The following is a 27,398-nucleotide window of genomic DNA, read 5'->3' on the forward strand; positions in this document are numbered from 1 at the left end:
GCTGCGGACAAGTCCTTTAAGCTTCTCGGGAGCATGGCTGTTTTGGGTAAGGAGATTTTTGGGCAGAAGGAACGTCCATCAGACGAGTCATGGATGTAGCCATGTTGCAAGCCGGCACGAGTAACCATGTGGCCAAAGATGCCCCAAGAAGACGGTCGAGAAAGGGATCAAAAGACCAGGCGAGGCGGGAAAGGATGGGCACCATTGCCAAAGAGAGTTCGAAGTCCGAGACGTGAAGTTGTGACGTCTGGTAGGGTGCCGTCGGCGGCTCTGTTCAAGCAAACCATGGCCCCTCAACATGTTCGGACTCCCTTCTCTGCCCTACTGAATCGCGGCCAGGGGAAGGGGGAAAAGATGAGCTGCCGACAGGGAGAACCCGAGGATGTGATTTGTGGGCTGTGTGGCTACTCTGATACCCTGCACCTCAATGCATCGTCTGTGCAGATGGACAATCAGGGAAATCCTTCCTTCGTCCCAACGTTATCAAGGTTCGAAACAAGCAGCACAGCGACTCGGCGACCGCCCCAAAACACTCTAGAAAGTCTATCATCCGGAAGTTTCAACCTCCATTGCTGGCCCGCCTTCGTGCTTCCTGTTGGACAGCCCACAGGGAGGCGGCCTCATCTCATGATTTTGCTTCGTGAAGTTGGGGCCGGCTTAGATAGTGTGCGTCTCGCCGTTTAGACTTATAAGACCAGATGCCCGCCCGGCCTTTTCTCGAGTTACTTCTTGCCTCTGCACTGGATCTGGATTCGGACAATAGGACAACATCGTCAACTGCAGCAAACGGTCATTACTCGCCCTCGGACAGGCTCCACCAACTTTAATTCAACTATATACAATCTTTCTCGAATAATCGTAAATCACCACCAACCGTCACAATGAAGGCCTACGCTGTTGTACTGTCCCTCGCCACCCTGGCCGTTGCCCAGATGAACGGAGGAGCCGCCCCCGTTCCCCCTCCCGCCCCGGCGGCCGGAGACACCCCCGCTTGCGCCGAGGCGAAGATTCTGGCCGGTGGCATTGCTTTGAACATCGAGGTCCAGCAACAGGAGGTTAACGGTGTCAACGCCGTCATGCAGGCTCTTCAGGCCAATCCTCCCAACCCCCAGCAGTTCCAGACCGCCAAGTCCAACCTCCTGTCCTTCGTCAGCGACGGTATCCAGGTCAGACAGGCCAACCAGCTTATCGCTCCCTCTGGCAATATGGCCACCCAGGGACTCGCTGTGGTAAGTGACCGAAACCTTTTTCAACCTATGAATACCCGCATTAACCTGAAATCAAGGTCGCCAACGCCCAGCTCTCTGAGTTGCAAAAGGTTGCTGGTCTCACCGGCAACCCCGCACAAGATATGCCCGTCGTCCAGTCACTCATGATGGATTTCTCTGGTGGTATCAAGAAGAACATGGAGAACCAGCAAATGGTATGTGCTTGCCATCTCACACGGTCCTGAATAATAACGCTAACCCATCACCCCAGGCCGTACAAGGCGCTTGCTAGAGAACTCCAGTTCAATTGGTCGACATATTGGGAAGCGATGGTGCACGGGGGACGGCTTATGGGCAACGGCGTTTAGCGGCTTTGTCCAACTTACTTCTTTAATCATTTAAATCATGGGAGCTGGGCGGTTGGGACTTGGGCGAAGTTGATCCTCGCCAGGCCTTCATTCGGAACGAGTTTGCCTCTTACTAGGTTTACTTGAATACCAGTCATCCGACAACTTTCTTAGTTGCACATCTTTCAGCCGGATCCAGGCCGCTGTATCTTATTTGAATAAGACCACTTGCTGATGGGCATTAATAACGTGGTCTCACAATGCTTGATCGAGATTGGGTAACCGCAACTGCGCGATCTTGCGAATCGCCAACGACATCATCTGGTCCGAATACTAGCGGTATTCTTGCATTGAAAGTTGACCATGAAAAGGTTGGAACAAGGAGAACCCAACGTACATCATGATAGCGGTAGTATCCTTTCCAGTACAGAGAAAGATAACAAGAGACAGACCTCATGAGTAATGCAGACTGTCATCAACATAATTACTCAACATGTTGCTACCCGCACAGGTTGCATTCCTAATGAAGCAAGGCTCCGCAAGCCTCTTGACTTGAGACAATAGAGCCTACAGAAATCCATCCTTCAGACAGGTCTCCATCGCTTTGAAGCCGAAGTCCCTCCTGCTCGTCCTTTCTCATCGTAGGATACAGTGACTACATCAGTACGAACAATCCTTCCATCATCAGGCTGGCTATATTGACTACCAATAGACGTAGCTGTTTGAGCTCGCGATCTGCCTTCTCCAGAAACGATGTTCTCTTGACTGTTCCCTTCAACGATGGTGAACCCGAGATCATCTCTAGGCTTTGGTCTCGCCTTGCGTTGGCCCAACTCGTATTCGTAGTTCCCGTACACACGTGAAGGCCGATAATTACTCGGTGCTGATCCCGTATTGTTGTCAGAAGATTTTGCCGTTGGCCTCGATGCTCTTGCAGACGAGAAGGGATTGCGTTTGAGGATCAGCTCTAGGAGCGGGTGCAAGACAGGGATGGAGCTTGCTATTATGATAGTGCTGCCCTCGATCCTGTAAACTCTAGTCAGAAGGGTTTGATCACCGCCACGGCTGCGACTCTGCACAGCCGAGACGCCGACTGCGACTTACACTGTCCAAACCACTAGGTCAGGTGTCTCGTCTGTAGGAAAGAAGGAACTTCAGTCAGCAGGATGCTACCCTGGACATCTGGATTGTGGGTACAGGTCTTACACGAGTAGTCTTCGCTCGCGAGCAAAGGGAGGCGTGTGGTCTTGTAGATGGCGACAATGCCTGAACTGTGGTGGGATTTCGTCAATCAGAAAGTAAGAGTGAACGATCATTGATTGAAACTACTTACATTGCGCCAATGCCAAGAGCAAAGGATAGTGCAACCTTTTTCTTAATCGGCATTTGAAGACGGTATAGAACGATGGACGGGTACACAGCTAGGTAGACATCAACGAATGCTGAAAATGCTGTACCTCGAGTCAGTTCAAGAGCAAGAATGCCATCCCTAACGACTTACTGCCTGCATAAATCGAGAAGTTGATTAGAATGTCCGGACTGAAACAAGTCCCCTCGATGGAGAAGTCCCACAATGAGCTTGCTGGTGTGCATCGCCCTATCAGAAGTCCAACAGTCACGAAAAGTGTCAACTGGCACCATATTCCCATCCACCAGAGAAACCACTTATGGTATATGCCAGGGTTCATTAGTCGTGTCAAGAGTGATACCACTGCCAGCTTAGGTAGGCCGAAAGACATGATGCCTGGGCATTGGGCAGCAGTCGTCCACAACATGCCATCTTGTTGTTGCTCCAAAGTGAGCAGCTCTAGGTGTTTGCCAATACCGGAGTATACTGCAAGTGTCGAGAGTGAAGTGGAAATGTAACCACACACCTGCTATTGTCAGGAATCGTCTCAAACGGCGGTGTGAAGAGAATTGTAGAATACCAGCCCTGCAATAACAAAATAATCATCACTGTGGAATTTTCTCATGATCTTCCACCTGACTACCACTCTGCCAAGGACAAATATTGTGCTCAGAGCGGTGAAGATCCAGCAAACTGTAATGATACCCGGACCTTTGTCCTGGGCATTCCAAGCCTCGGAACCCTTCTCTGGACTTGACATGGTGGGTTGTATTCCAGCAGTGTGCGGTGAAGCCGTCGGCGCATACTAGACAAAGAACGTGGGGAACGGGCACGAACCGTGGAACATAAGTGTGTCTCAAAAGTTTGGAAAGCAGACTGCGGGATTGCCTGAGTTTATCACGAGGGACTTCCTTCGGTGGCGCATATAGAGCCTGGCTGCGATAACAGCTCCTATTCCCCCTTGCAATGGATCAATTCACTCCCCGCGTCATATCGCAAACATGAAAGAACTTGGAGGATCCCTTGATACCGATTCTAGACTTAAGAGGAAGGAACGGCTATTGAATGCCGCTGTCGTCTTGCAAGGGACGACATGAGGGTATTTGAATTGCGAGTGAAAGATGATGGTGTTGGATGATGACTGGCGATTGGAGAGAATATTCAGCCCCTACCTGATATGCGCTCGGTTTTCATGCTTCAGATTCATGTTCATTATTGAATGTAGTCGACTACTCCATATTCGGCCAGGCCATCAGCTGGAGCAAACCAACACGATTGGCAAACTGCCTGAAGAGATCAAGTGCATGCACGCCATAAAGGATTCTGGCAGGGATAGATGGCAAACATTCTGGATAGGCAAATCAACCCGGTCAAATCGCCAAACATACGAACATTTTACTCGGCTTGTCAAAGGAAACCCCCAACCCCTGTACTTACTCGCTAACCGAGCATCGGGGCGAGTTGTGGTGGCATTTTGTTCCTGGGTGAACAGGGATCAAGGTAGACACGTTGGTAAGGGCACATGAGTGAAAGAGCTCATGACTTTGCCGACTACTCGGAGTGTGGTATCTCATGATTTCCAGTAGTAGTTTCTAAATCGTAGTTTTATCTCGAAAACCCCTAAATTTCAATCAAGACCATCCGAAGTACATCCAGGACGATCCAAGCTATATCAGAGGTGTTCCTGTACGCAGCTGGCTCGGAGGAAACATCCCATGCAGAAGGCCTTAGGATGTAATGAATAGAGAAGAACAAGTAGAATATGTTTATTAATGCAGCGAATCTATTTCTTCCATATTATAAATATGAATGGATAGATGAGGAAGTATAAGAAGGAACAGACGGACCATCCGAATGGGAGTCGACTCGCTTCCGGGACTGCAGCAACAGATATGCTCGTCAGTGAAATTTGGCGACGGTAGGCAATATCTCGACCCGGATTGGCCTCATGCGCAAAATAGACTGCCTGGCTCCTGGCTGATCAAGAGCTGCACCCAATATAGCTCGAAGCCAAACGGATGTCCACCCCTTAGCCGGGTCCTTTGTCCTCTCTACCGGTATGCAGTGATATGAAAGCCGTTGAACTGCCACCAATGCATGTTGGTGTCTTTCATTACCAGGGTTGGAGGATACTGCATTGTTGCTGGGCATGTTGGTCTGGACAAATGTTTGCTTGCTTAAAGACCGCAGACCTGCTGCCCAGCTTACCCGGGCCAACGGGATATGTTCCTCTTCAGAATGTTACGTGAATAATGCAGGCACAGCGACCTTTTCTTCGCGTCAAAGGATCTTGTTCATATCAGTTGTAGTACAAGAAACAAGTCTGTATGCGGGGTTTCGCTTCTCTTGGATCTTCATTGGACCCATCCTCGTGCTCGGTCCTTAGAAGCGTACAAGATGACAACGACACTATGTAAACGATTCTGATTTCTGATATCTTCTATGTTTGTACTGACAGGATGACAGGAGCTGGACGACTTTGCAAGTCTATCAGCGTGCGTGTGGCCCACCTCCAAAGTTTTACGGCGTGATTGCACTGATCGCTTGGATCCAAGCAAGAATTGAAGTATATGCCGTCGCCAATCGGCTGCATGCTTGCGAAATGGAAATGACTTTACCCTCGCGCAGAGGTTCAAGGATCAAATCCCATTTTGTTGAAACAGTTTGACATTCTCAAGCATTGCTACTTTCTCCACGTCCTAATTGGTGCTAGGAGGGAGGCTTCTCATGTTATGGTGACCAGAACGACCATGTACAGGGAAAGCGAGGGATGCACTTCGTAAGAACATCGCCGAGCATCTTGAGATCAGTAGACACTGCTCACATGCCGCGACATTATGACCACCCTCCCCCCTTCTCCCCAAGGAGTATTCTCCTACCTTAAGGTAGCTAGCATCACTCATTCAATCGCATCGATACCGGTATTTTAAATTCAACGAGGAACCAGGACGTTTTCCCCGTAGACTTGCCATGACTGTCTCGATATTCGCCAGTCAATAACGTATTAAGACTCTCTCAAGCTGTTAATGCTTCACATCCTTCTGCTCGCCGAATTGGTGAAACTTGACATGCGCATGAGTCGTTGATGAATGCCAAGATCAACAACTTTCGGACTTAAGAACAGAAACGCCGCTGGCAAAAGGGGCATTGAACCCCACTTTTGCTGAAGAATCAATCCATCGGCGCCCCCTCAGATCATGCTGTGTTTGTGCCGGAATCCACCTCCAAGATGCCGCACAAGAGGAGTAGAACAGGGTGCCTCACATGCCGGTAAGATCCTTCATCCTCCGTTGATGGAATCTTGGTACTAATTTCAATGACAGAGATGAGGGCTACAAATGCGACGAAGCAAAGCCTCATTGCGGCCGCTGCGTCCGCTTGGGCAAGACATGCAAGGGGTACGGGCTAAGAGTGAGATGGAAGTCAGCCGATGACCCCAAAGACGGCGGAAGAGTTACAAAGAAGAAAGGTCCAAAGTCCAAGGGCAGCATTGGACCTCGGAAGGTCACGCCGCCTTCAAGTGATGAGCAGCCCGCGACGCCTAGCTCCAGCTCGATGACGGCGACTTCGACGTCGAGCCCAGACAGTCTCATTCGGAATCCGTCATATCTATCGCCAGACATCTCCCCAATGAATCGCTACTTATTGCATCATTGGAATGGATCACTAGCGAGTGTCATATCGATGGCATCCGGTGTGCAGAACCCGTTCCTCGTCCACCTCACGCCCATGATGCTCCGCTCCACAGCCCTGCTCTTCTCAATCTCCTCCATGGCGGCGGGCCACCTCGCCATCCTCCGGAATGACAATAACCTCAAAACGCTATCTTCACGCCATATGCTCGTCGCCTTGTCATCACTGCGAGAAACGATTCAGGCCGAGAACCCGGAGCTCTCGCTGGCCACCATCCTGATGCTCCAGATTTCGGACCGCCTCTTCAATACCGACAGCCAAATCGATCATCTGGCTGGAGCCAAAGCCGTCATCATGCACTCGGGGGGCCCAGCGAACTGGAACACTTCGAGCGCGCAGTTTCTTCTCAGCCTCTGCTTCTACCACGACGTCATGTCATCTATTTCTCGCGCATCGAGGCCGCTGTTGAGCATGACAAATGTCGCGCCTCTCGAAGGCTTGCATAGTCTGGCCAAGCTTACTTCAGTCGTGTCCATCGTCAGTACCATCAGCAAGATGCAAGGACAATCCGGCGAAGCGCACCAGCAGAGGGGATACGTTATCAAAAGAAACCTACAGGAGTTCAGCTTCTCTGAGGAAGGGGATCCAGACATTGAGCACACAATCCAAGCCTACAAACACGCGGCGATTGTTTACCTTTATCGAGTCTGGGACGACGGAGAATCGTCGACCAAGCCATACTACGCAGAGCAGTGCATCTACCACCTATTGAAGGTGCCTATCACATCATCCTTCGTCTCTGCTCATGCATGGCCTCTATGGACTGGCGGCTGTGAATCCGTTGAGACACACCTACGTCAAATGGTCCTCGTCAGGATCAGGGAGATGTATCAGAACCGGCAACTGCCTTCCCTCCGACGCGTGCAAGAAGACATGGAAGAAGTGTGGCAGGTTAAGGATGCACAGAGGCTGCAATTTGGAACGGAAAATGTTGATTGCTGCAAGATGATTCTGCATACTCGTCATCGAGAGGCGGACTTGGTCTAGCATTGCCTACGACTAATTAAATGCCTCTTATCCCTTGGCTTTGAAACCCACACGCCCCGTGCAATCACTTCCTCTTGGGCGTCGGTGAAGATTGCCCAAGCCCAAGACACGAAGCAATCTTGAAGAAGACGTCTGTGTTATCGTACACACCGGCAAATGTCTCCTGGCAGGGCCCCATAGCGAAGACGGGCACATCAGTCAGGGAATGGACACCTGACGAAGATGACGTCGGGATGGTACCCGGAACGAAGAAGCCGTCCTCGCCGTCCTCGGGATTCGCAACATACCCATCCTCCCCGCTCACCGCCACCCTACGGGGGGACTCGTGAAGCTGATAATTCTCATTCCGATCAGGGTTGGCACCAAACGCAGGCGCAATTGCGTAACGAGGGCTCCAGTTGGACGGGAAGTTGGGACCGGTGCCGTACTCGATGCCGTCCGGCCGGGAGACGGTATACTGTGACAAGCCAGACCGCTCATAGATGCCAATCGCGTCGCGCTTCTTACGGTCCGTGTCCTGCGCGGCGAGGTACTTTGTGTCAGCGACGCCAAAGACGTCGAAGCCGTGGCCGTGGTCGGCCGTCACCACGATCAGCGTGTTCTCGAGCTCGCCGGCCTCGCTCAGCTTCTTCACAGTTGCGCGGATGGTGTCGTCGAACTCGAGGAGGTCGCCGAGGGCTCTGTCGTAGTCTAGCGCGTGCATCTGCTTATCGATCGAGGCGCCCTCGGACATGAGGAAGAAGCCTGTGTCGTTGCTGCGCTCGAGGAGGATGTCGACGGCTTTGAGGGTCATGTCTTTGAGACCCGGGAGATCGAGCGGCGCGGAGCCGTCTCCGGAGGGGTGGGTCTTGAGTGCGGCGATGTTGTCTTTGAAGATCTTTCTGTCGAGCCAGACGGGCAGGTGGGAGGTGGAAAAGACGCCGAGGGCTGGGGAATCGATGGGTGCTTCGCGAAGAGACGTGGCGTTCCAGCTTACGGAGTAGCCTTGCTTGCGGAACTCTTCGTAGTAGTCCTTGCCCTCGTATGAAGTTGCTCCGGGGAGGAAAGTTGAGGCACCGCCGCCGAAGTAGACGTCAGGACCGGGATGAGCACTCCAAGAGTAGTTCGTCATGCCATTGAGGGCTTGGTCGATGAGAGAACCGGCGTTGGATCGAGATCTGCTGTGGCCGGTCAATGCTGCCGGAGTGGCATCGTCCAGAGCTGCCGTGGTCACAGCGCCCCAAGCAGATCCCTACGAGGTGTCAGCTACCAAAAGAGGATATTGATACGTCAAAGACGGCTTACCCAGACGCGAACTACCATCTCCACAATCGTCTCGACCTTGGGGTCGTCAAAGTCATCTGCCGATGAGTCGGAATAGACACTACAAGACAATCAATATTCGGGTTCTTTCTTAAAGACGTTTGATCAATAACGTACCCCATGGAGTCAGATGTGCCCTTATGGCCAGAATAGAGCGCGGAAGCAGAGTTGGCGCTGTCAGTGATGAAGCTGTCGACGGAATGTGTCTGCACTCAGGTTAGCATCTGATCACGGTTCCTCTCGCCTTCTTCTCTCCCCCAACGGAACTCACCATCTGATGCCCCAAGATGGGGAACTGGTCCATCTGCATTCTCGACTGATACTTTCCATTCACGCTCTTATGACCCAACAGGCGTGCAGCCGTAATCATATTCGTCGTCATACCATCCCCAATGAACAAGATCACATTCTTGGCCTTCTTCTCCTCAGCAAGAGGACGAACAAGCCACTCCGCCAGGGTCTTCTTCGTGCCATTGTAATAGTTCAACTCAACCGTGTAGTTTCCCGGCTCATACAGCGACAAGTGACGATACGCCTTGGACGCCACATTCACCACAGACTTATTCCCCGCATCCTGCGCAAACAGATCCTCATACCACGAAAACGTCCACGTCTCCAGCTCAGGCTCCTGCTCAATCCTAAAGAAGTCGACAACAGACTTGCCCTCGGGCTCGCTGTTGCTCGCAATCGTGAGGGTGAACTCCGGGTCCGGAACGCCGTCGTTGAAGGCCTCGGTCCCGTTCACCGGCGCGTGGATCTCGACGCGGATGTCAAAGTTTTGGCCGGGCAGGAAATGGGCTTGGTCGGGCGGGAAAACGCATCCGAGGTCTGGGCAGGCGCCGAGGCGTTGGAAGGTTTGGGCGAGGGTGGCCAAGGGCGCGGACGCCAAGAGGACCAGGGCGAGGGCGGAGGTGGACATCGTGGGATGCTACGGAGCACAGTCCACGAGGTGAAGGGCCAAGATCGGATGACACTTGGGGTGAAGGTTGGATTGGCAATGGAGGCACGTCTTTATGGAGGGGCGGGAGTTGTGGTGATATACATGAGCCAAGACATCGTGGACGGTCGGTTCAAACCTCCTCGTCCACGATCACGCGTCTAACTCAACATAGAAGGTCCAAGTACTTGCCGCGTAAAGTTCTTCCCACATTCCCGGGGCCGGCATAGAGGGACTTTGGGGAAGGGAATCGCGTCGGCGGGGGACCCGGCTCACTCATCACAGCAGTAAGAAAACCGAACTTATCACGAGGATTGAGATCGGCGTTGTCCGAAGAAGTGCTGACCGACCTCCTACGAGGTGGGGGAAGCCAAGCATCGATGGCAGAAGCGTTCTTGGCTTGCAGCTTCACTGCTGCGTACCCCGCTTCATTGACGATTTCCCCTCACAGGCTAACGATAAGCACGCGACCTATTTCCTCGTCTGTCGGGGCCATTTCTGAGGAATCTGATGCGATGTTGTAGAGTTGGCTGGTGTTGTTGGTGGTGGAGGGAGGTTGAACGCGCGGGCAATGTGATGCTTCGTTGCGCCGAGCTCGAAGATTCCCGGAATGGACTCGCGCAGGTAACAACGTTGGAGAAACGAATGCGGTGCAACTCTTCCGCGCACGATGACATACTCGAAAATACGTAACAATTGGGTAAATATGCTCGAAGGAATAAGATATAGCGAAGTAAGAAGCGAGAAGCGAGGATTTACTTTCAATCCTGTGCTCAAAGGGCCCATAACACACATCGAAACTCAATTCCTGGAGTCCCACGTGCTCACAACTTTGGAGAAAATCAACAGTCTCACAGGTTGAGGGCTGGGAAAGTTCACACAGCTGAAAACCTTGAAGTGCCAAGAAGGGGTTCTTCTCAGCGATAACGCTATGCCCTGATTCATGCTCAACGTCCGCGGTGCCAAGAAGAGCGCCGTTTGCCAAGCCTCTGATATCTCATATCCTGTAAATAAACAAATAGCGCAAGCAAAATTGATTGTTTTCTTCGGTATGATGCATTACTCTTAAGTTACCGAGGGAGCGGAACATCCGGACTCGAGAGAGGTAAGCACACAACATGATAGGACGGACGGTCGCTCAATGTCAGAAGCACAATGACAAATGGCCTACTTGAACGCTGCAAATGTGTCGTCTGTGACAAACCCAACCATGGTCTTCAACCCAGTCCTCGCAGCATCCAAACAATCTCTCCCCAATGCCTCTTCGCCCAGTGCGGTGTAGGCCTCGGCCGACCATTTCAAAGCCCTTATGACCTCAAACGTCGTCACCGCCTGGGTGTCCTTATACATCCACAGCCTCCCCTCCCTCACCGGCTCGACGAGGCCAAAGTTGCGGAAAACCTCACTACCCCACTTGACGACCTTGTTCCATTGCTTCCTGGTGCGCCATACTTCTACGAGCCACATCGTCGGCCAGACGAGCATCAGGCGCGGTAATGAAAGGTCATCGTAGACCTCTTTCTCATGAAGACTAGAGAGCCTGTTCGCTAACTTCTCGACCTGTCGAATTGTCGCGTCGGGGTAGAACTTAGTTGGACGCTTCCTCCTGATGACGGCCTCGATCTCTGCAAGGACAGTGTTCCTTTTCTGGTGCTGCTCCGTCGAGGATCCGGATTCTCCGGCGCAAAGGGCGCAGCTACAGACAAACCCCCAGCTGCGGCGGAATTGCGGCATTCGATGGAGGTACGCCGCCTTAGGAGGCAGGTAAATGTGTGTAATCTCTGTGCCGGCAGGAATATCGACAGTAGCCGTGGCGATGAGCATATCTCCAATGAAGGACCTGTTGGCATTGGGAAGGCACGCATGGTTGGCGTAGGCCGAATACACCCAGAGCCCGCGCGACATGCCCTGCTTCCACATATTCCATTCCGGATTCGCGGCTTGCGCCGACACCTGGGCGCCGCTGAAGCAATTCTTGCGGCGGATAGATTCGAGCAGGAAGACGTCGATGACTGGCCTGCCGTCGACGAGAGTGCCTTCTTGGCCGGTGCGCTTATAGGACCCTCCGTGGAGGTCGAGAACCTTCTTGTGAACTGTTGGGTTATCTGCGCACAGCTCCACGAGCTGGGAGTATGCTGCGGCTGCGTTGTGTTCCGGGTTGAATTCATTAGGGACACTTGTTGCTCTTTCGGCAAATATCATCTCCCCAGCTTTGATGTCTTCTGTGGCGAAGAGGCCGCGCCCGTGATGTGGCGAGTCCCTGACTTCGGTGCGCGACAAGAAGCTTGCTCTGTCAATGTGGATATTCTTCGTAGTGACACCCGCTGTCATATCTGCGAGATCGTAGTTGCCTTCTTCTTCTTTGAGTCTTGCTTCGCATCTTTCGTATTCCTTTCGGATGTTGGCTGCCTCGGGTTTGAGTGCTAGAGCTGGTTCGAAGTGTTGCTTGCTACTCTGGAAATCCGTGAGTTCGTAAGCCGCCTTGCCCGCAATGAAATGCGACCTCCAGTCTGAAGATGCCCCTCTCGCGGAGAGCGCATCTGATAGCGCGCCGTCAAAACACTTGAGGCTAAGATTGATACCCGCTCGTTTCAAGAGAACATCAACCAGGAAGGAGGAGTCCGTTTCTGGAGCCAAGTCCAAAGCTCTGGTGTAACTACAAAACTCGTATAAGCATGGATTCAATTAAGGAAAGGGTGGTGCATCTCACTTTACCACTGCCAAAGGAAGATTCTTCGAGATGAAGGCTCGATCCCCAGCAGCCTTCCAGTCAGCGGCAGTCTCGAACTCTGGCACCGCCTTGAACTGCTCTGGAATGAGCGCATCGTCTGGGCCTGGTCGAAGAAGCACGATATCTGAGGGGTGGTCAACACAAAGCATGAAGTCGTTGTCGCCGCTGAAACGATAATACGGTTCCTTTACGAGAACCACCGAGCCTTCCGGGATAGACTGCAGAATTGTAGAGTTGCCCTGATTGTAAAGAGCCATTTTATCAACGCTGCCATGTTGATCTTCGACGACAGTAATGGTCCCGGCTCCTGGATAGGGCTGAACGATTGTCCTGAGGACGAGGTACTTATCCTCGTGATGATTCTCCACCAAGAGCTCGTCAAGGCGCATCTGGACATGGGTGAGCGGTTGCGATTCTGGCCGAATTGCCTCATGTCTGAGAGAGAACTACGTACCGGTGAGAGATTCGCCACGGACTTGACTGACGGCGGATATGAAAGTGCCAATACGACCTTTTTCACCATTCGCGGTCCGTTCTGCTGCCCAGACTTTTGTTGCTGCTCAACATACTTATTGTGCGTGCTGACGAGCACCTCCCTCGATATGCGCGTTGGAGGGAGTTTTCCAGAGTGGGCCTCGGCCTTCTGCAAGAATTCTAGGGAGACGTCGGGATCAACGTCGGTGAGAATTTCTTCGACGCCAATTTGGAGGTTAAAATCGATGGTGTTGAGTGTTGGGTGCGTGGGATTCGACGTATCGGTGTCGCCATCTGCGTCCCCATTGTACCTTTGTTCTAAGCCCATGGTAAATGTAGACAAATTTCAGACTATTGAGGTTGTACTGGTCGAGCTAGGCAGGCTACACTCCTTTTGAGGACCTTGGTAATCATTCGTTGAAGAGTCGTAGGCTCATGGGGTTTGAGAGAAGATATGCTGGATGAGAGCATGAGAAGGACGAGTTTGGCTGGCACAGACCCTCATGAGCTCCGAAAGCAGACAGAATCAGCCTTAAATATATTGACAGGAACCCAGATCACCGGAGATACACTCGCCAGTTGCTTTCTGATTTAGGTGTCATCTTGACGGGCTCCGTTGGTCTCTGCTACCAATTGGGCCCGGCAATGCGGGAGCAAGCGCGATATGTCTTGGACACCGGACTCGATTCAGGCAAAGACCTATTATGGCACCAATGATAGACGGCCCCATAGCGTCTGGACTCGGTTTGTAGTTCCGGATGCGCGTGGATTTCGGAGGGTGTGAGTCCGCATTTTCCCCAACATCATGGGTACGACTGGATAAGCGAGCCCAGATCTCGTTTGGAACCGCCTGCACCCCATTGGTAGTCAATAAAGCAAGCCAGGCCTTTCATTGGTGAATGCCTATTTGAGTGAGCCGCAATGAAGAAATCAACTGTGCCTTGTTTGCCTGACAGATCGTTACTGGGGAATGAATCAATTTCAGAGAAAGTCTTTCATTCAATCCCTTAACCTATCGTTGAGGGAATCTGGACACCAACGACATGATCAGCTTGTATTACAGTTGCAACACATTGGCCGCCCCGATTTCTCAGCCCCACGCTTCCATGTCGTCTCACACCAGTCTCGTCAAAGTATCTTCATGGCGCACGACAGACCCGTGTCCACATGTTCGCGCATCGTTCGCCCATTGTTTCGAGAATATTCTCACAAGTATCGCACCTTCCATTAGAGAGAAAGCATCCGACGCGGATCGAGAATCTGTCCAACGTTCTTCTGCACTGCCTTAAAGCGCATATAGCCGCAGGATTCGCTTTCGAGATGGTTGATGACCGCGGCGAGGGTGGTGTACTCGCGACCGCAACGACGGTTCGGGCAGTGGTAGAGTTTCTGTTGATGAACGGGAGAGTTGAGATGCTGGTTAAGACCACTCAAAGTCGAGAAGGCACGGTGACAGAGATAACACTCGTAAGCATCGATGTGGTAGTTGTATGTTCGGTTGGTGGCAGTGTAGGTAGGAGATGCATGCCACTGTAGGAGCTTCTTACAGATGACTCCGTTGGGGTCGCGTGCACGCACGGCCTGGTAGAGCTTATCGCGGTCAAGAGGGGCCTTGGGACAGGCGCCCCCCTCGAGATGATGAATGAGGCCGGTGGCAGTGTTCCTCTTCTGCTTGCAGAAGGGGCACTGGATGTCGCTGGTACTGCGATGAACACTGGAGTTCAAGTGCTAGTTGCGATTAGTCGGATTGCTCGAGTGCGAAAATGGGTGAGGTTGACTTACCTGCCGGATGTTGTATTGGTTGCTGAAGTAGCGGTCGCAAGGATCGCAGTAGTTGTGTTCCTCGACCTCGTGATCGCGGAGATCCTGCTCGTCGTGGAACCGATCGTAACAATCGTCGCATTCATGTTGGCCGCTAGAGTATTGAGATGTGTCATCATAATCCCAATGGCCCAGTGCATCCATGTGTTGCTGAACTGCGTGCTCGCTGCCAAAGCTGCGATCGCAGGTGTCACACTCCCAGTAGTACATCGCAATGCTTGCTCTGGTAACAACACCTAGGTACTCGATGTGTCCCTGTCTGCCGGGATGATTCGCAAAAGTGCGTCGGATTGGTGGGAAGAGCAGCTGTTTAGCTAAAGTGGTGGATGATAGTCTCAAGGAGAGATGTCGGAGAATATAGGAGGCCTCGAGCTTGCCCTAACAGGGAGCGAACGCACTGGCTCGAGACAGTGGTAGAATTGGAAGATTCACGGTTTGTTGAAACGAAGAAAAGAATCAAGTGCTTGCTGCGTGGAGACGTGAAGTTGTGAAGTTGTGACGGGAGAGAGTGAGCTGAGGCGGGAAGATGGAAGCGGAAGGGAAGGTGTGCCCGGATATCTGAGGCAAGGTAAGTGCAGGAAGGAGACGAAGTGAGAATGGGAAGGGACCGACCGAGTGGACTTAGAACGTAAGGAAGGTACGAATCACTGTCGACTGCCGTGACTGCCTCATATGCTGCTGCTTTCCTTTTCCGGGATTTACCTAAGCAGAACATACTATGTCCGCCGAGGAAGGGGGATTCCAAGCTTGATGCCACTTTCGTCTATGTATGATCTCGTTACTCAGGTATGTGGTCAGTGAGGAGAGTTCTCCACCCTTGCAAGATATCCGCGGCATTTGATCGATCATTTCGGCAATTCCATCGGGCTTACTCAAATCACCTTAACATGAGGTAGATTGAGACGCGCACAGGACTTGGTTGACGTTGCTACTGAACCATACAGCTAAACCCAAGCAAGCGCCTTGCTGACAATCTCATCCAGTTCTTCGGGCTCAACCTCGAGCAACTCATTATCTGCCCCGTCCAGGACAGATCTGCCGGCTCCATCCTGATAGAGCTGAGCCACGAGAAATCCAACATATGCCCCTTTATAGTCACCTCTTTCCAACTTGATCCTGCCTTCCCGCCTGGCTTCATCAGTGCTGACCGTGGTAGTATCCCACTTCTGGTTTGTCAATTTCTCCAGCGCCTCGAGGATTGCTCCCTGTGAGGTTGTGAGAGCAGAAAGCCTGACATATCGGTTCTTTGTGTCCTCGGGATGCTTGAAGACTGCAGCGATGGGCTTGCCAATCTTTCCGATGCTCATAGCTGTGAAGGGCTCGTTGCCTGAGTCGTAAATCGTAGCTGAGTGGTTCTTGAGGTCGAAGCCAAAATCGGGAAACAGGGCCATAGACTGAGACTTCCGTTAGGCACTGGACTTCTGTAAAAACAACATGATACAATGCTCACCCGGTCCAGAAGAGGACCATTCCAGAACGAAGTCCAAGTGAAGTTGCCGTCTTCTTTGGCCTTCTCCTCCAGAAGCGCTTGTGCTTGTGCCTTTTTCCTCAGGATAGCGCGGTACTCCGGGACGTCGTTGGGCCCTTTGGGAGTTCCAAAGTCGCTTGGGATGAACCTCTTGACGCCGGCCTTCGCAGCAGCATCAATTACATCAATCTGCCTGTCAAATACAGCATGACCCAAGACACACAGCACGGCGTCTTGTCCTGTCAACACTTGGTGTAGCGACTGTGGACTGAAGTCGGTGATGGCTATCTTCACCTGTGGTGGGAATGACTTTCCCACAATTGAGTAAGTGATAACGGTCACCTCAAAGCCGGCTTCCAGTAGAGCTGGAAGAGCAAAGCGTCCGATGCTACCGGTAGCCTGGGTGCGAATTGAGCGTCATGATACCTGGATTGACTTTCGTTGCAAAAGGGTATTTGAAAGAGAACTTACGCCGAATACCGCAACTGTCTTGATTGACGACATTGTCCGATGGTTTATGCTGGCGATTCCTTTGTCCAAAGTTTCAGTAAGTACAATGAGCAGAGACTAGATGTAAGATGAGTCTGGGCCATCTTTCACAGTCGTAGGAGCTGAGCTGGTTCTTAAATGCACTGCAGGAAACAACTGCCAGAACATATAAAAGAGTTAACGTTACTAGATTTCCTATCCTAAATCCAGAACAGATTGACTTCTCAGCAAATCTTTAACAAACAGTTTTGCAACACACTTTCTTGGTCCTGGGTGAACTTTATTTCTTGGCAGAAAAGAGCTCAACCTGCGGACATGTCTTTGGCCGCCGGAATAGTCCGTTTGTACGGACTCCATTTCGGACATGGATCGCCATTGTCCGTCTGCGGATGCCGTGTCCTTGACCCCATCCTCAAGCAAAACTGAGCTCTGATTCGTAAGCAATGGAATTCGCAGCCATAACGTTTCTTCCTCGTCTTCGGTGGTCACAGCATGCAACTTTTGACGGATTTGATATCTTTCTGCTGTTGACGGCTTTGTCAGCAATGCTGGGTAAAAACCATGGCATCGATAACCTTTCGCAGAACAAGCTCTTGATTGATTACTAAGGCAGAGTGCTCCCATTTCTCTAGCATTCGATACCTTTAAGGGATATCGCTATGAACTAGATGTGATAAGAGTTGAAGTATATTCTTCGTTCGTGAGACCTCAGTTGTGCAGCCTGTGGGAGAATATTCCAGTGCGTAAGGTACCTGACATCTCGATCATTGAAAAAGGCCACACTATGTAGCCTACCTTACATCAAGGCATGTTCCAGAGTACAAGGAAGCCCGGGGTTAATGGCGGGCTTCGCCAGCGCCACAACAAATTGAAATATCGGTGCTACTTTTTAGGCAGTTGCTTCGCACGTAGTGCACACGGGCTCAACATCGTCACTACAAGGAAAAGCCTGATACGGAAAACGCCTTGCTGAATCTCAGTGAGACGGATCAACGAGTTTGAGTAGATAGCCGAATTTGAAGGGCAACAATTGTAGACTGGGCATTTCTTGCAGTACGCTTAGTCGATACTTGATCTACTTACACATATGCCTCGCAAGACTCAGAGAAATCGTGCCGAAGAGTGTTGAAGCACGGTAGAAAGTACTTACCTAGGCCAGGTATATAATTGAGAGAAGGGTACTACTTACATGTACAGAGGTATAGCTGATCAACAACAGTCGCTTTTCGAATTTGGCACAATGAGGGAATTTCATGAATGATTGAAAGTTATTTTTGTAATTTTATTAGATCTAGTGCAATTCCAATAATCGCCGGTATCATGTAACTCCGTAGACTCATGCCGTATCACTATCGTATTCTGCGGTCATGATAAAAGCTGCCGTATGATAAAGACATGCGATACCACTCTCAATGTCAACACTAGAGTTGCTAGTCTTCAACGACGGTAGGTGTCGAGCCTGAAGGGTACTCCGTAATAATCCGGCAAGGCACAAGTCGACTTTGGCTGGAGAGCAAAGCAACTGACAGATTGTGGTCTGTCTGGCTCACTGGCAAGACAGAAAAGTCGCTTGTATCCGCCGTTGTTGGTGATGCTCAATGCAGGAGTGGTGAGAGACATGCTGCCAGGCGGCACCGTTGCGGTGTACTTCTTAGAGGCGCTGTCAAAGTTGACTGCCACGCTGTATTCTTTGTCTTTATCGGTGGTGATCATGTCGGATTGGCATCGCGATTGTGCAACGGCAGCTAAGGGGAGGCTGAGAAGGAGGCCCAGGGTTGAGAGAGTAGGAATATGCATTTTGGCTTGTCTGTAGAATCTCGAGTGATGATGGGTGAGAGTTGACTGTAGTTGATTTGAGTAAATATTTTCAACTTCTCGTGAGTTATAAGTCGTCACTTGTCTAAATACTGATTCATCTTCCGCAACGGCTCCACATGTTCATGACATTGTTGTACGGCAGTGTAGCCCCTGAGGTGTTTGGACTAATATGACTTGAACTCTATATTGATTAAAGTTCCTCGAAACGACGTTGATCAACACAGCGCACTGACGGCGTTCCCGGAACAAAATTCGACTGCCCACCAGCCGAACCAGAAAATCCATGATCAATGCCATTGGGACGAGTCATGGTGCCCACTGCGTATGTTGACGACTTGAACACTTCACGGCCCGCGACATTCCGAAGTCATACGGAGCAGTCCTGGATCACATCCGCCTCATTTAACTCGGGAGTGGGTACACCGGGTCGAGCGGCGGGCAGTTCACACGAGTCCTGGGAACACCGCTCGGTCAACAGATTGTCGCACTAGAACGACTCCTTGAATCACAGTTCGCGACTCGCAACCCGCAGCGCGATTAGTACCTAGTGAGCGTTGCATGGTGAGCATCGTTTCAGTGGTTGGCTGCGTCAAAGACTTGTTATACCTTCAGCCCTGAAAATACCTAGGCAGGTTTCTAGAACCGTAAGTTCGGTAGGTGGGAATATTTGCCGAGGCCCAGCCTCGATCAGTTCGGCCGTGTGACAAGTATTTCGCTCCTTAGTTGAGCAAATCACTTTACACGTCGTCGCGTCAATTGGTTCCACCCAAGCACTTTTTGGCTGACACGCCCATTTTTTGGAGGGAGGGCGATTGGCGGGGGAGAAAAATTCTAGAAGCTGGTTGAACTTGCAGCTGCATCTGTTAAAATCTCAACCTAGTCACTAGAAATCATCGGCCGACGAGCCGTGATTCCCATTTTCAATGTCCCTCCGGACGTTTCCGGACATCGTGAGGCTCGGATACACGGCTCAAGTATCATTGAAACGCTGCAGATCGATCGGATCGGTAGTACTTCTAGATTCCATGCATGGTAACGACGCCAAACATGTCCGGATGAACCCAGCCATCATCGGTCGACATGTCGTTTCTGTCCCGCATCCGGAACCGAAAGTGGAGACGAAGGTTCCGGCTCCCGAGGAACTCTTGCCCGGGGCGGTATGAACGCCAAGGCCTTTGCACTGTCTTACATGCGGTCTCTCATGGTTTCATTCGAGATTAGTCATACTGTCAATTTATTCCAGTCTCCAGGAACGTGAGAGGGCAACGCTGGTGGCGATTGTCCATCCCGAGGACTGCTCAGAGGCGTTAAATGCTTCGAGACATGAAAGATCAAATGGGCAAACCGATGTATGAATGTTGTTCTTCCTACCCATGGCGCTCACATGCAGTTGCATCCCCCTGATTCTCTAATCTACCGCCGTGGCTTGATGGCACTAGGTACCTCGCTTAACACATTGGCTTGCGCTATATTAGATCGGCTTTCTCGCAGTCACTGAGTAGCTATGATGGAAGGGAACGCACTCGCGTCAACTGTGCCATTTGCACAGGCAGCCAGGCATTGTCTGTGGCGTCGATAAAGATGCATCCTAGGCGCGGATAGGTAGGTGCCTCCACCATTAGCCGTCTCCCCATCACCCTATAGGAACCTGTTCCCTCAATCCGTTGCCAGGCGTAGTGATGACGGTCCACGATTGCCGTGATTGGGTCTTCCCCAAGCGACGGTGCTGGTGTCAAACGCGATCCCTCATCCGGTGGTCTCGAAGACAAAAAGCGCATCCGTGCGTGGGCCCAGATCGACAGCCTTGATCCCCTCCAGCTAATAGAAAGACGAACAATGAAATGTCAAGCCACGACGAGCCTGGTCTTGCAAGAGGGCTGATGCTTCGATGCGGCCCCTGCATCTGCCGTGGTGCCCTCGATGCGAGCTCGAGAACGTAGCCCCTTCAATGATTGAAGAGCTGGACGAACGGCGAGCTGTGGCGTTCGCCCGTCATACATGCTTCTCCTCCTGTTGATCACAGGAGACGTTCTTTAAATCATCCTTCTCTACCCTGTGTCTTGGCCTTGTTCCTGGATCCATTGCTGTCAACGGTTATCGGTGGGAGGGTCCCTGAAAGCTTACGTCTCGTTGGGCTTCAATTCGGACAGAGCCCTCCATTATGCATTCGTTCCGCGTGATCTCTGTTCTGCTGGTAGGCCTTGGCGGCCTTGGGGTGGCTGCCAAGTCACTCAGCTTGGAAGGCATTCCCAGTTGCGCTGTAAGTCATGATATCACATCGCGGGTCTGCCAAGGAATTATCTGGCTGACTATCATTCATCCTAGATTACTTGCATGGTTAAAGCCCTTCCCTTGACAACCTGCTCTCCTACGGACCAAGCGTGCCTCTGCGTTGATCCCAAGTTCAACGCCGCGGTACAGCCTTGTATTCAATCAACATGCACGATACAAGAGAGCCTGAGTGAGTCAGGGCGGAAACACGTTTGTTCATCAACGTGGTCAAGCTGACGGCATGGTAGTTGTTACCAATGCAACATGGTCGAATTGTGGCTTCCCGTACAGTGACCAAACTTCCAACATTCATTTGATCAGTGGAGTCGTTACTGCCATCGGTAAGTCAAACCCCCCACTTCCTGGCACCCCCCTGTTTCTGGCACCCACAAAAACGATGGGATCACAACCCAACCTCCTCATTACTATTAACTATTGATCCTCAACCACACCCACTACAATACAACTGCCAGCCTCACTAGGGCATTCAGAGTCGCTGGATTCAGCCGTAATAACCTCCTTTTCACCCGCTTCGATTTGAGCCCGATGGATATCCCTGATGTTCGCAAACTTCGTGTTGGGATCGATCTGAACAGTCTTCCTCTTCCTAACTGCAGCGTTGGTAACTTGAGCCCTCAGGTGAGCCAGCTGCTGCTGGGCAGCTGCCAGTTGCCAGGCCTGCTCTGTAGCCTTTTTCACCTTCCTGAACAGCAGCCGTTGAGTGCTGGTATCATTGTCGAGTTGGGTGTATAAGTGCAGTTGACCGCTGAGCTCTGCCAGCTTCCTGGGTGTCGACCAGACCACTGCAGAGGAAGCAGAATCCCATGGCTCAACAGGGTAGTTTGTTGACCATTATGGCATCGCTTTTTGCCCCGACTGGTTGGTTTGGGTGTGGTGGGCTTAGCAGAAGGCTCAGGTAATACCATAGGGTTCATCAGGGGCTTAACCATCGCTACAGGGTGTAGACCAGTCCACTTCCAACCACTTCTGATGTTCGAGACTGATAGACCAGCAAGTCGAGCCTTCTGGTAACAGTCCAGGAAGTTCCTTTACCTATAATGGTAGAGTCGTTCCATTGAGACAAGTAACCGAGCTCCTTCCGATAGGCTGACTTAACAGGGCTGAAGACAGACTGGTCAAGTGGCTGGAGGACATGAGAGGAGTGTGGTGGTAAGAACAGTAAATGGATATTGTTAATATAGCAATTCCACATGAAGTCTGTCGTCGTATGACTCCCATGCCCATCCACAATCAACAGTCGAGCCTCGCCTCAGCCTCGGGCATAGTCTGTGGGATAAACACCTTTCTAACCATTCAATGGCAGTTAAGTCTGTAGTCCAGCCATTATCTGTTGCTGTAAACTCCCACCCATCGTATGGAACCAGATGTAATGGAAACCACTGTTGTTGGACCGTCTTCCCTTGAAAATGATAAGAGGACGAAGTGCCCTACCCAAGGCTGAGATACACTCAATGATAGAGACCCATGCCCTCGACCCAGGTTGTTTCTTGCGAACAGACGTCGTCTCAGCCATGCCCAGCACTAACCCATTAGCTCCTGACCCTCGAGGATGCCAGTCTCATCCATATTATATCTGTTGGCTGGTTTGATGTCCTTGATCTCAGGGATAGCAAGGAACTTAAACCAGTTCCTAATGACCTCAGTAGATGCCCCATTAACGCGTCTAGAATCGATGGAACGACTTCTCTGAACCTTAATGATAGGGTTCCTTCTCACGAAGGCATAGATCCAGCCTTTTCCTAATGGTTTGGTATCCCAGCAGCAGCCAGAACTCGCTCTGCGAATTCCTTCACCTGTTGGTGCGTTGGTGCGAGGCCCAGCGAAGCCTGAATGCGAACCCATTGTGCCAGCTACTCTCCTGGTCAGGAGACAGCCTCTGCCAGTCAGCAAAGCCACTTTCCTAGTCTGACCACCTTGGAGACGTAGTTGGAGGGTTGATCGTGGTATCCCATACCCAATGAGGCTCTCTTTGACTCTTGCCGTTTGAGATGTCCTCGAGAGCCTGACGAAGCTGATCTTCGGTATATTGAGGCATTAGATATAGAAGAAGGTATGCCCATTTGGACTCGAATTGAAAATGTTGTGATAAAAGGAGGTTGGGGGTGGGCATTGCGTTGTGGTGGATTTTCGCGTTTTTGTGGGTGCCAGAAACAGGGGGGTGCCGGGAAGTGGGGGGTTTGACTTACTCACAGTCGGTACAACTTTTTGATCGGCGGACGTGACGAGGAACTTGTACTCCCTCTTGTTTGCCGTCTTCATAGAGCGGATGAGTGCAAACTCTCTCTGATAAATGCGTTAGTAACTTGATGTCTTGGGTCTTGCAAGAACAGGGGAAACTTACGAATTTCCCAAAGACATTGGTTGCCATCATATCAATCATGTCGCCCACCCACTCAGAACTTAGCCACGCACCATCGTCAAAATGGCGCAGAATGTACTCCCGCATGCCCTCTTCGCCAATCCTTGGAACTGTTTCTCCATTGATCACGGAACTCAGTGCAGTTTTGCAGTGATTCGAGATGTGGGAGAACATAGTGCTGTAACTGTCTTTCAAGTCCTGCTCGAGCCCGGCGGGATCGACCTCTGGCACATTTTCGGCTGTTGTAGCTGCGATAGCGATTACGCCGGCGAACAGTGTCATGGGGTTGACGAACTTGCCGAGCACACCTGCTCCTGTGCTTCCAGGCAAAGCGTCTGAGATAGTACCGCCAACACCAGCGAGACTCGTGAAGAGACCGACGAGCATGTTGAGAATGGTATTAGTATCGTCCTTGGGTGTGCCGTACTTGTTCACAATGGTTGTAATATCGCTCCCCAAGGCAGTGACGCTGTCGTTGACCATCATGCCCCAGAACTTGGCCATGCCGTCGTGCAGGTTGGCGATCTGCATGTGCACGTAGAAAGCCTCGGGAGGGTTGTACTCGGAGCAATTCTTGGAAGGCCCAGCGCAAGAGTGGAAGATGTCTCCGCAAGTGATTTGCGTACCGAGGATCTTGTTCAGATAGTTTGTTGACCAGGTTGGCGGGCTGTTCGTCTCGAACCACTTTTCCAGGCTAGCACGTGCACCCGAGTTCTCCCAAGTGTTTTTGAGCGTCAGCTGTGTAGTCCCGAGGAACTTGTATGAGCAGATTCCCTCCGGAACCTCATCATTGCCGCTGTTGGGATCTTCGGGTCTCACGGGTAGCTTAGGATCGATAACGCCCTCGGGGTCGTCGCCTTCCACATTGCTGAGGCCACATGCAGGGCTGAAAGATGTCTCAGCGATGTTGTTGATCGACTCAAGGACATAGTGCTCATCCGCGCGGAAGTCACCTGAGAGATCAGTGTAGAAGAGGCATGTTCCGGCAGCCAGACCGGCGTACGCCATCTCTGTCTGTTGACGCCAATGGAATGCTGACCCCAGCGGTCTGCTTGCGTCTTCGCCTTCGTTGTACCAGGCCCAAGTGTCGCCTGAGAACTTCTCAATCCACAAGAGATCGTCTCTTCCGTCGCCATTGACATCAGCAAAACGAAGCATGGCTCTGTCGTGGCCTTCAGCAACCTTGACTTGGCCCACTGCCTTGAAACTTCCATCGTTCTGGTGTAGCAGCCCGGTGATGAATCCATCTGGGCGGAGACAAAGGAAGTCGGCTCTTTTGTTGCCAGTTAAGTCTGCGAAGCGAACAGCCACTTGTCTCGTTAGCTCATTGTAGACGTACCGCGGTGTACTTCCATGAACTCACAGTCGTTGATCCCGACACCTCTTCTCTCGTGACAGGGGAGAGTGGGCACTTGGCTGATCTCAGTGAATTGCCAAGACTGTATCTTCGGATACTCGTTGATGAACACCCGCAACTGGTTGTTTTTGGGGTTCACGTAGATGATATCGCACGCGCCGTCGCCGTCCCAGTCGGCGAGGTGCAGGTCCAGCCTGTGCATAGCCGCGGGCGGCGTCCAGATGACACCCGGACTCCAGTCCCAGAAGCCCTCAGCATCGTTGTCGGCGATGGCCTTCTTGCCTCGGTTCATGAAGAGTTCCATCTTGCCGTTGGACCATGTCCACACATAGTCAGAGCGCCCGTCAGCGTGTCCGACCATGTTACAGTATTTGTTGCCATCCATTTTCAGCTTGGAGGCACCTCCGCCAGTGTTCTTCCACACGCGCATCTTGAAGCTATGCATGCCGTTGCTGAGCTTGGCATGCTCAAGGAATACGTAGTCTTTGAGTGAGAGGTTTCCGAAGGATGATGAACCTCCGTAAACCCGGGCAAAGTGAACGCGTTTGCGGAGATCAGTCTCCTGCTTAGTGATGTAGCCGGGGACGCCCTTGTGTGTGGGACCGGTGCCTTCTTTCTCGAAGAAGCCCTGACGCCAAGCGACATTGAGACCATCGCCTTCTTTCTTCTTCTTACAAGAGCGGCTGTTCGTGAAGGTAGTTGTAGCGCCTGTCTTGTCCGTCCAAAGCCAGTCGTCGCGACCCTTGCGAAAGTATTAGCTTCAGCTTAAATGCGTGGTAGGACTTTGACATACGTCGCCGTTGATGTCGTGGAATTGAACACCCTTGATATCTCGCGTGTACTGATCCTCCCATCGTACACCCAAAGCTTGCCAATACTTGGGTTTGTCGTCGACCCATCCGTTTCGCCATGCGGTGACTGTGCCAAGCTTGTCGATGACAAGATAATCGCCTCTTCCATCGCCGTCGATATCGGCCATGCGTACGTTGTCTCTGCTGGATGTTTCGGTACTCTTGATCAGACCAAGATGTCTGAACGTCGGCGGCCTCACGCCTCTGCCGCCGTCTCCGTTATTGATGGATAGGTACGCGTTGCCCTTGCTATCGATGCAGACCATATCATCGAGGCCATCACCGTTCATGTCAATAAAGTATTGGCTGCCTGCATCGCAATACATGCCAGGATCAAAGTCGGCCGAGAGCTTTGTGAATTCGCCTTTACCGTCGCCGGAGTTGGACCTGGGTCGCGTTAGCCGCCATATCGAGGAGTCTAAAGTAAGGTATCGAGATGTCGCCTACCAAACTGCAAAAGTGTTTGAGGTGTCACTAGTTTTGACCCATGCAATGAAGTCATCGTACTTGTCTGAGAAGAGTCGAGCAAATCGCCACTGGTCGCGATCCCATTCACTCTCGGTCGTCGACCAGATGATCTGCTACTGTTAGCTCAGAGGTATTGACGGCGCGGACATGTTCGATTTACTTACTCCCATCTCTTCGCTGTAATGACGGTAGACATCATCATCGTTCCCAGTGCCCCTCTGCGTTCTGCCGCCCGGATTGAGACCTGAGCCAGAAAACTTGTCGCAAACAGGGTCAGCCACTTCGAATTCGGTCGACGGGGGCATGACCTGCCCCAGTGCGACCGCCTTGAGGATAGCTCTGTAGAAGATGTAAGCCATCTTACGATGTCCTTCATCCTGCGGAAATTGTGTCAGTGAATGTGCAAGGTCAACCAGACTATGAGCTCGAACCAGACGTACGTTAGGATGCGTGTGTGGTATCTCGTCTGGCTTGTAGTCCGCCCATTCGGGCTTTGCGTCTTTCGCTTGTATCCATCCGTGCTGTGGCCCTTCCGGCGGATCCATATCAGCCAGAACGATGCATCTACCGTCAGCCTCGCGGTCGTTTACTAGGCGTCGATATTCCTGGTTGATGAAAATGCGGTTGACGGCGCCAGCTTCATCTGAAGTGTCCAGAAGAGTTGATAGCATGATGCAGGCGTTTCCCATGTCCTCAGAGTTCCAGATGTCGCTGAGCATGTCGTCCATTCGGTGGTATATGCCGGCTGGGTCAATCGTCCGCACTGCATCGTTCGTGCCCCCATTGATGATGATTACGTTTGCCTGTTTTGATGATAGGTAAGTAGGGGTATGCTGACGAAAGACCTGGTACAGACCTTGTACCCCAACGCGTGTTGAAGTCGAGTTCGAATCTCAGTCAAAATATCCCCAGGGTTGGCTTCGTGATCCTGAATGTCAAGCGTTGTTAGCCGAAACTCACACACAGCTTCTATTAAACCCACATTATCTTTCATGGTCCCGGAGTTTCGACCACCAACCATGTCGACCTCGAAGCCATCGAAACGAAGAGCATCTCTCAATGGCTTTCTTAGACTACAAACTGTCAGCTACTCCACTCAATCGAGTTAAGAAGTCAAGGCGATTGACATACCCGTTGCCATTCGTTGATCCGACGCCACTCATGATAGACGCACCAAGCGGCAAGATTCGCAAATCAGGCTTATGCGCTCGCTTTATCACAACGGGGCCAAAGTCGGCAAAGGGATGAGTTTCGACTGTCGGGAAGTCGTCTTTGCGAGGATCGTAGTTTGCTGGGAACGCAGCACCAAGCCCGGCTAGGCCGGACCCTGCGAGCCAGAGTCCTGTCAACCAACGCATCATGGAATCTTAAAGAAAGTGAGATGATGGCCAGAGGAAGGTCAATCAGACAGGAGAGAAAGAGAACGCCTCTATATGACTCTTCTCACC

General features: G+C 51.6%; 8 protein-coding genes across 8 annotated transcripts; 2 read left to right on the top strand and 6 right to left on the bottom strand.

Moving 5' to 3' along the window:
* Window positions 1–525: 525 nt before the first annotated feature.
* On the top strand, window positions 526–1,500 carry HER10_EVM0006058 (uncharacterized protein; the record flags this gene model as incomplete). The annotated part of the gene is made up of 3 exons (XM_035475655.1): window positions 526–1,229; window positions 1,286–1,423; window positions 1,480–1,500. Exons 1-3 carry the CDS (start codon window positions 882–884, stop codon window positions 1,498–1,500), a joined length of 507 nt encoding a protein of 168 aa, XP_035336090.1. The 5' UTR covers window positions 526–881.
* Window positions 1,501–2,139: 639 nt separating this feature from the next.
* HER10_EVM0006684 (uncharacterized protein) lies at window positions 2,140–3,663 on the bottom strand (the record flags this gene model as incomplete). Its single annotated transcript, XM_035476263.1, has 6 exons — window positions 2,140–2,581; window positions 2,660–2,690; window positions 2,762–2,826; window positions 2,889–3,006; window positions 3,057–3,429; window positions 3,484–3,663. 6 exons carry the CDS (start codon window positions 3,661–3,663, stop codon window positions 2,140–2,142), a joined length of 1,209 nt encoding a protein of 402 aa, XP_035336151.1.
* A 2,455-nt stretch (window positions 3,664–6,118) lies between these two features.
* Window positions 6,119–9,485, top strand: HER10_EVM0005091 (uncharacterized protein). The gene is made up of 2 exons (XM_035474716.1): window positions 6,119–6,173; window positions 6,227–9,485. The coding sequence occupies exons 1-2, from the start codon at window positions 6,133–6,135 to the stop codon at window positions 7,581–7,583; spliced, it is 1,398 nt and encodes a 465-aa protein (XP_035336001.1). The 5' UTR covers window positions 6,119–6,132; the 3' UTR covers window positions 7,584–9,485.
* Window positions 7,648–9,868, bottom strand: HER10_EVM0011001 (alkaline phosphatase; the record flags this gene model as incomplete). Its single annotated transcript, XM_035480443.1, has 4 exons — window positions 9,157–9,868; window positions 9,003–9,091; window positions 8,868–8,946; window positions 7,648–8,814 (listed from the first exon to the last, which is right to left on the bottom strand). The coding sequence occupies exons 1-4, from the start codon at window positions 9,802–9,804 to the stop codon at window positions 7,648–7,650; spliced, it is 1,983 nt and encodes a 660-aa protein (XP_035336524.1). The 5' UTR covers window positions 9,805–9,868.
* Window positions 9,869–10,989: 1,121 nt separating this feature from the next.
* Window positions 10,990–13,355, bottom strand: HER10_EVM0009961 (TPR domain-containing protein; the record flags this gene model as incomplete). The annotated part of the gene is made up of 3 exons (XM_035479432.1): window positions 10,990–12,478; window positions 12,533–12,942; window positions 13,008–13,355. 3 exons carry the CDS (start codon window positions 13,353–13,355, stop codon window positions 10,990–10,992), a joined length of 2,247 nt encoding a protein of 748 aa, XP_035336442.1.
* An 899-nt stretch (window positions 13,356–14,254) lies between these two features.
* On the bottom strand, window positions 14,255–15,058 carry HER10_EVM0002613 (uncharacterized protein; the record flags this gene model as incomplete). Its single annotated transcript, XM_035472319.1, has 2 exons — window positions 14,255–14,755; window positions 14,810–15,058. The coding sequence occupies 2 exons, from the start codon at window positions 15,056–15,058 to the stop codon at window positions 14,255–14,257; spliced, it is 750 nt and encodes a 249-aa protein (XP_035335764.1).
* A 734-nt stretch (window positions 15,059–15,792) lies between these two features.
* HER10_EVM0011418 (NmrA-like family protein) lies at window positions 15,793–16,820 on the bottom strand (the record flags this gene model as incomplete). Its single annotated transcript, XM_035480851.1, has 3 exons — window positions 15,793–16,242; window positions 16,299–16,715; window positions 16,788–16,820. The coding sequence occupies 3 exons, from the start codon at window positions 16,818–16,820 to the stop codon at window positions 15,793–15,795; spliced, it is 900 nt and encodes a 299-aa protein (XP_035336576.1).
* A 3,294-nt stretch (window positions 16,821–20,114) lies between these two features.
* Window positions 20,115–27,311, bottom strand: HER10_EVM0003840 (uncharacterized protein; the record flags this gene model as incomplete). Its single annotated transcript, XM_035473503.1, has 12 exons — window positions 20,115–20,261; window positions 21,928–21,990; window positions 23,106–23,198; window positions 23,257–24,584; window positions 24,638–25,373; window positions 25,425–25,869; window positions 25,930–26,060; window positions 26,115–26,327; window positions 26,391–26,753; window positions 26,807–26,878; window positions 26,933–27,023; window positions 27,082–27,311. The coding sequence occupies 12 exons, from the start codon at window positions 27,309–27,311 to the stop codon at window positions 20,115–20,117; spliced, it is 3,912 nt and encodes a 1,303-aa protein (XP_035335870.1).
* Between the last annotated feature and the right edge of the window lie 87 nt (window positions 27,312–27,398).

Source organism: Colletotrichum scovillei (assembly GCF_011075155.1).
Source record: "Colletotrichum scovillei strain TJNH1 chromosome Unknown Contig00003, whole genome shotgun sequence".
In the NCBI taxonomy this organism is placed as follows: Eukaryota; Fungi; Ascomycota; class Sordariomycetes; order Glomerellales; family Glomerellaceae; genus Colletotrichum; species Colletotrichum scovillei.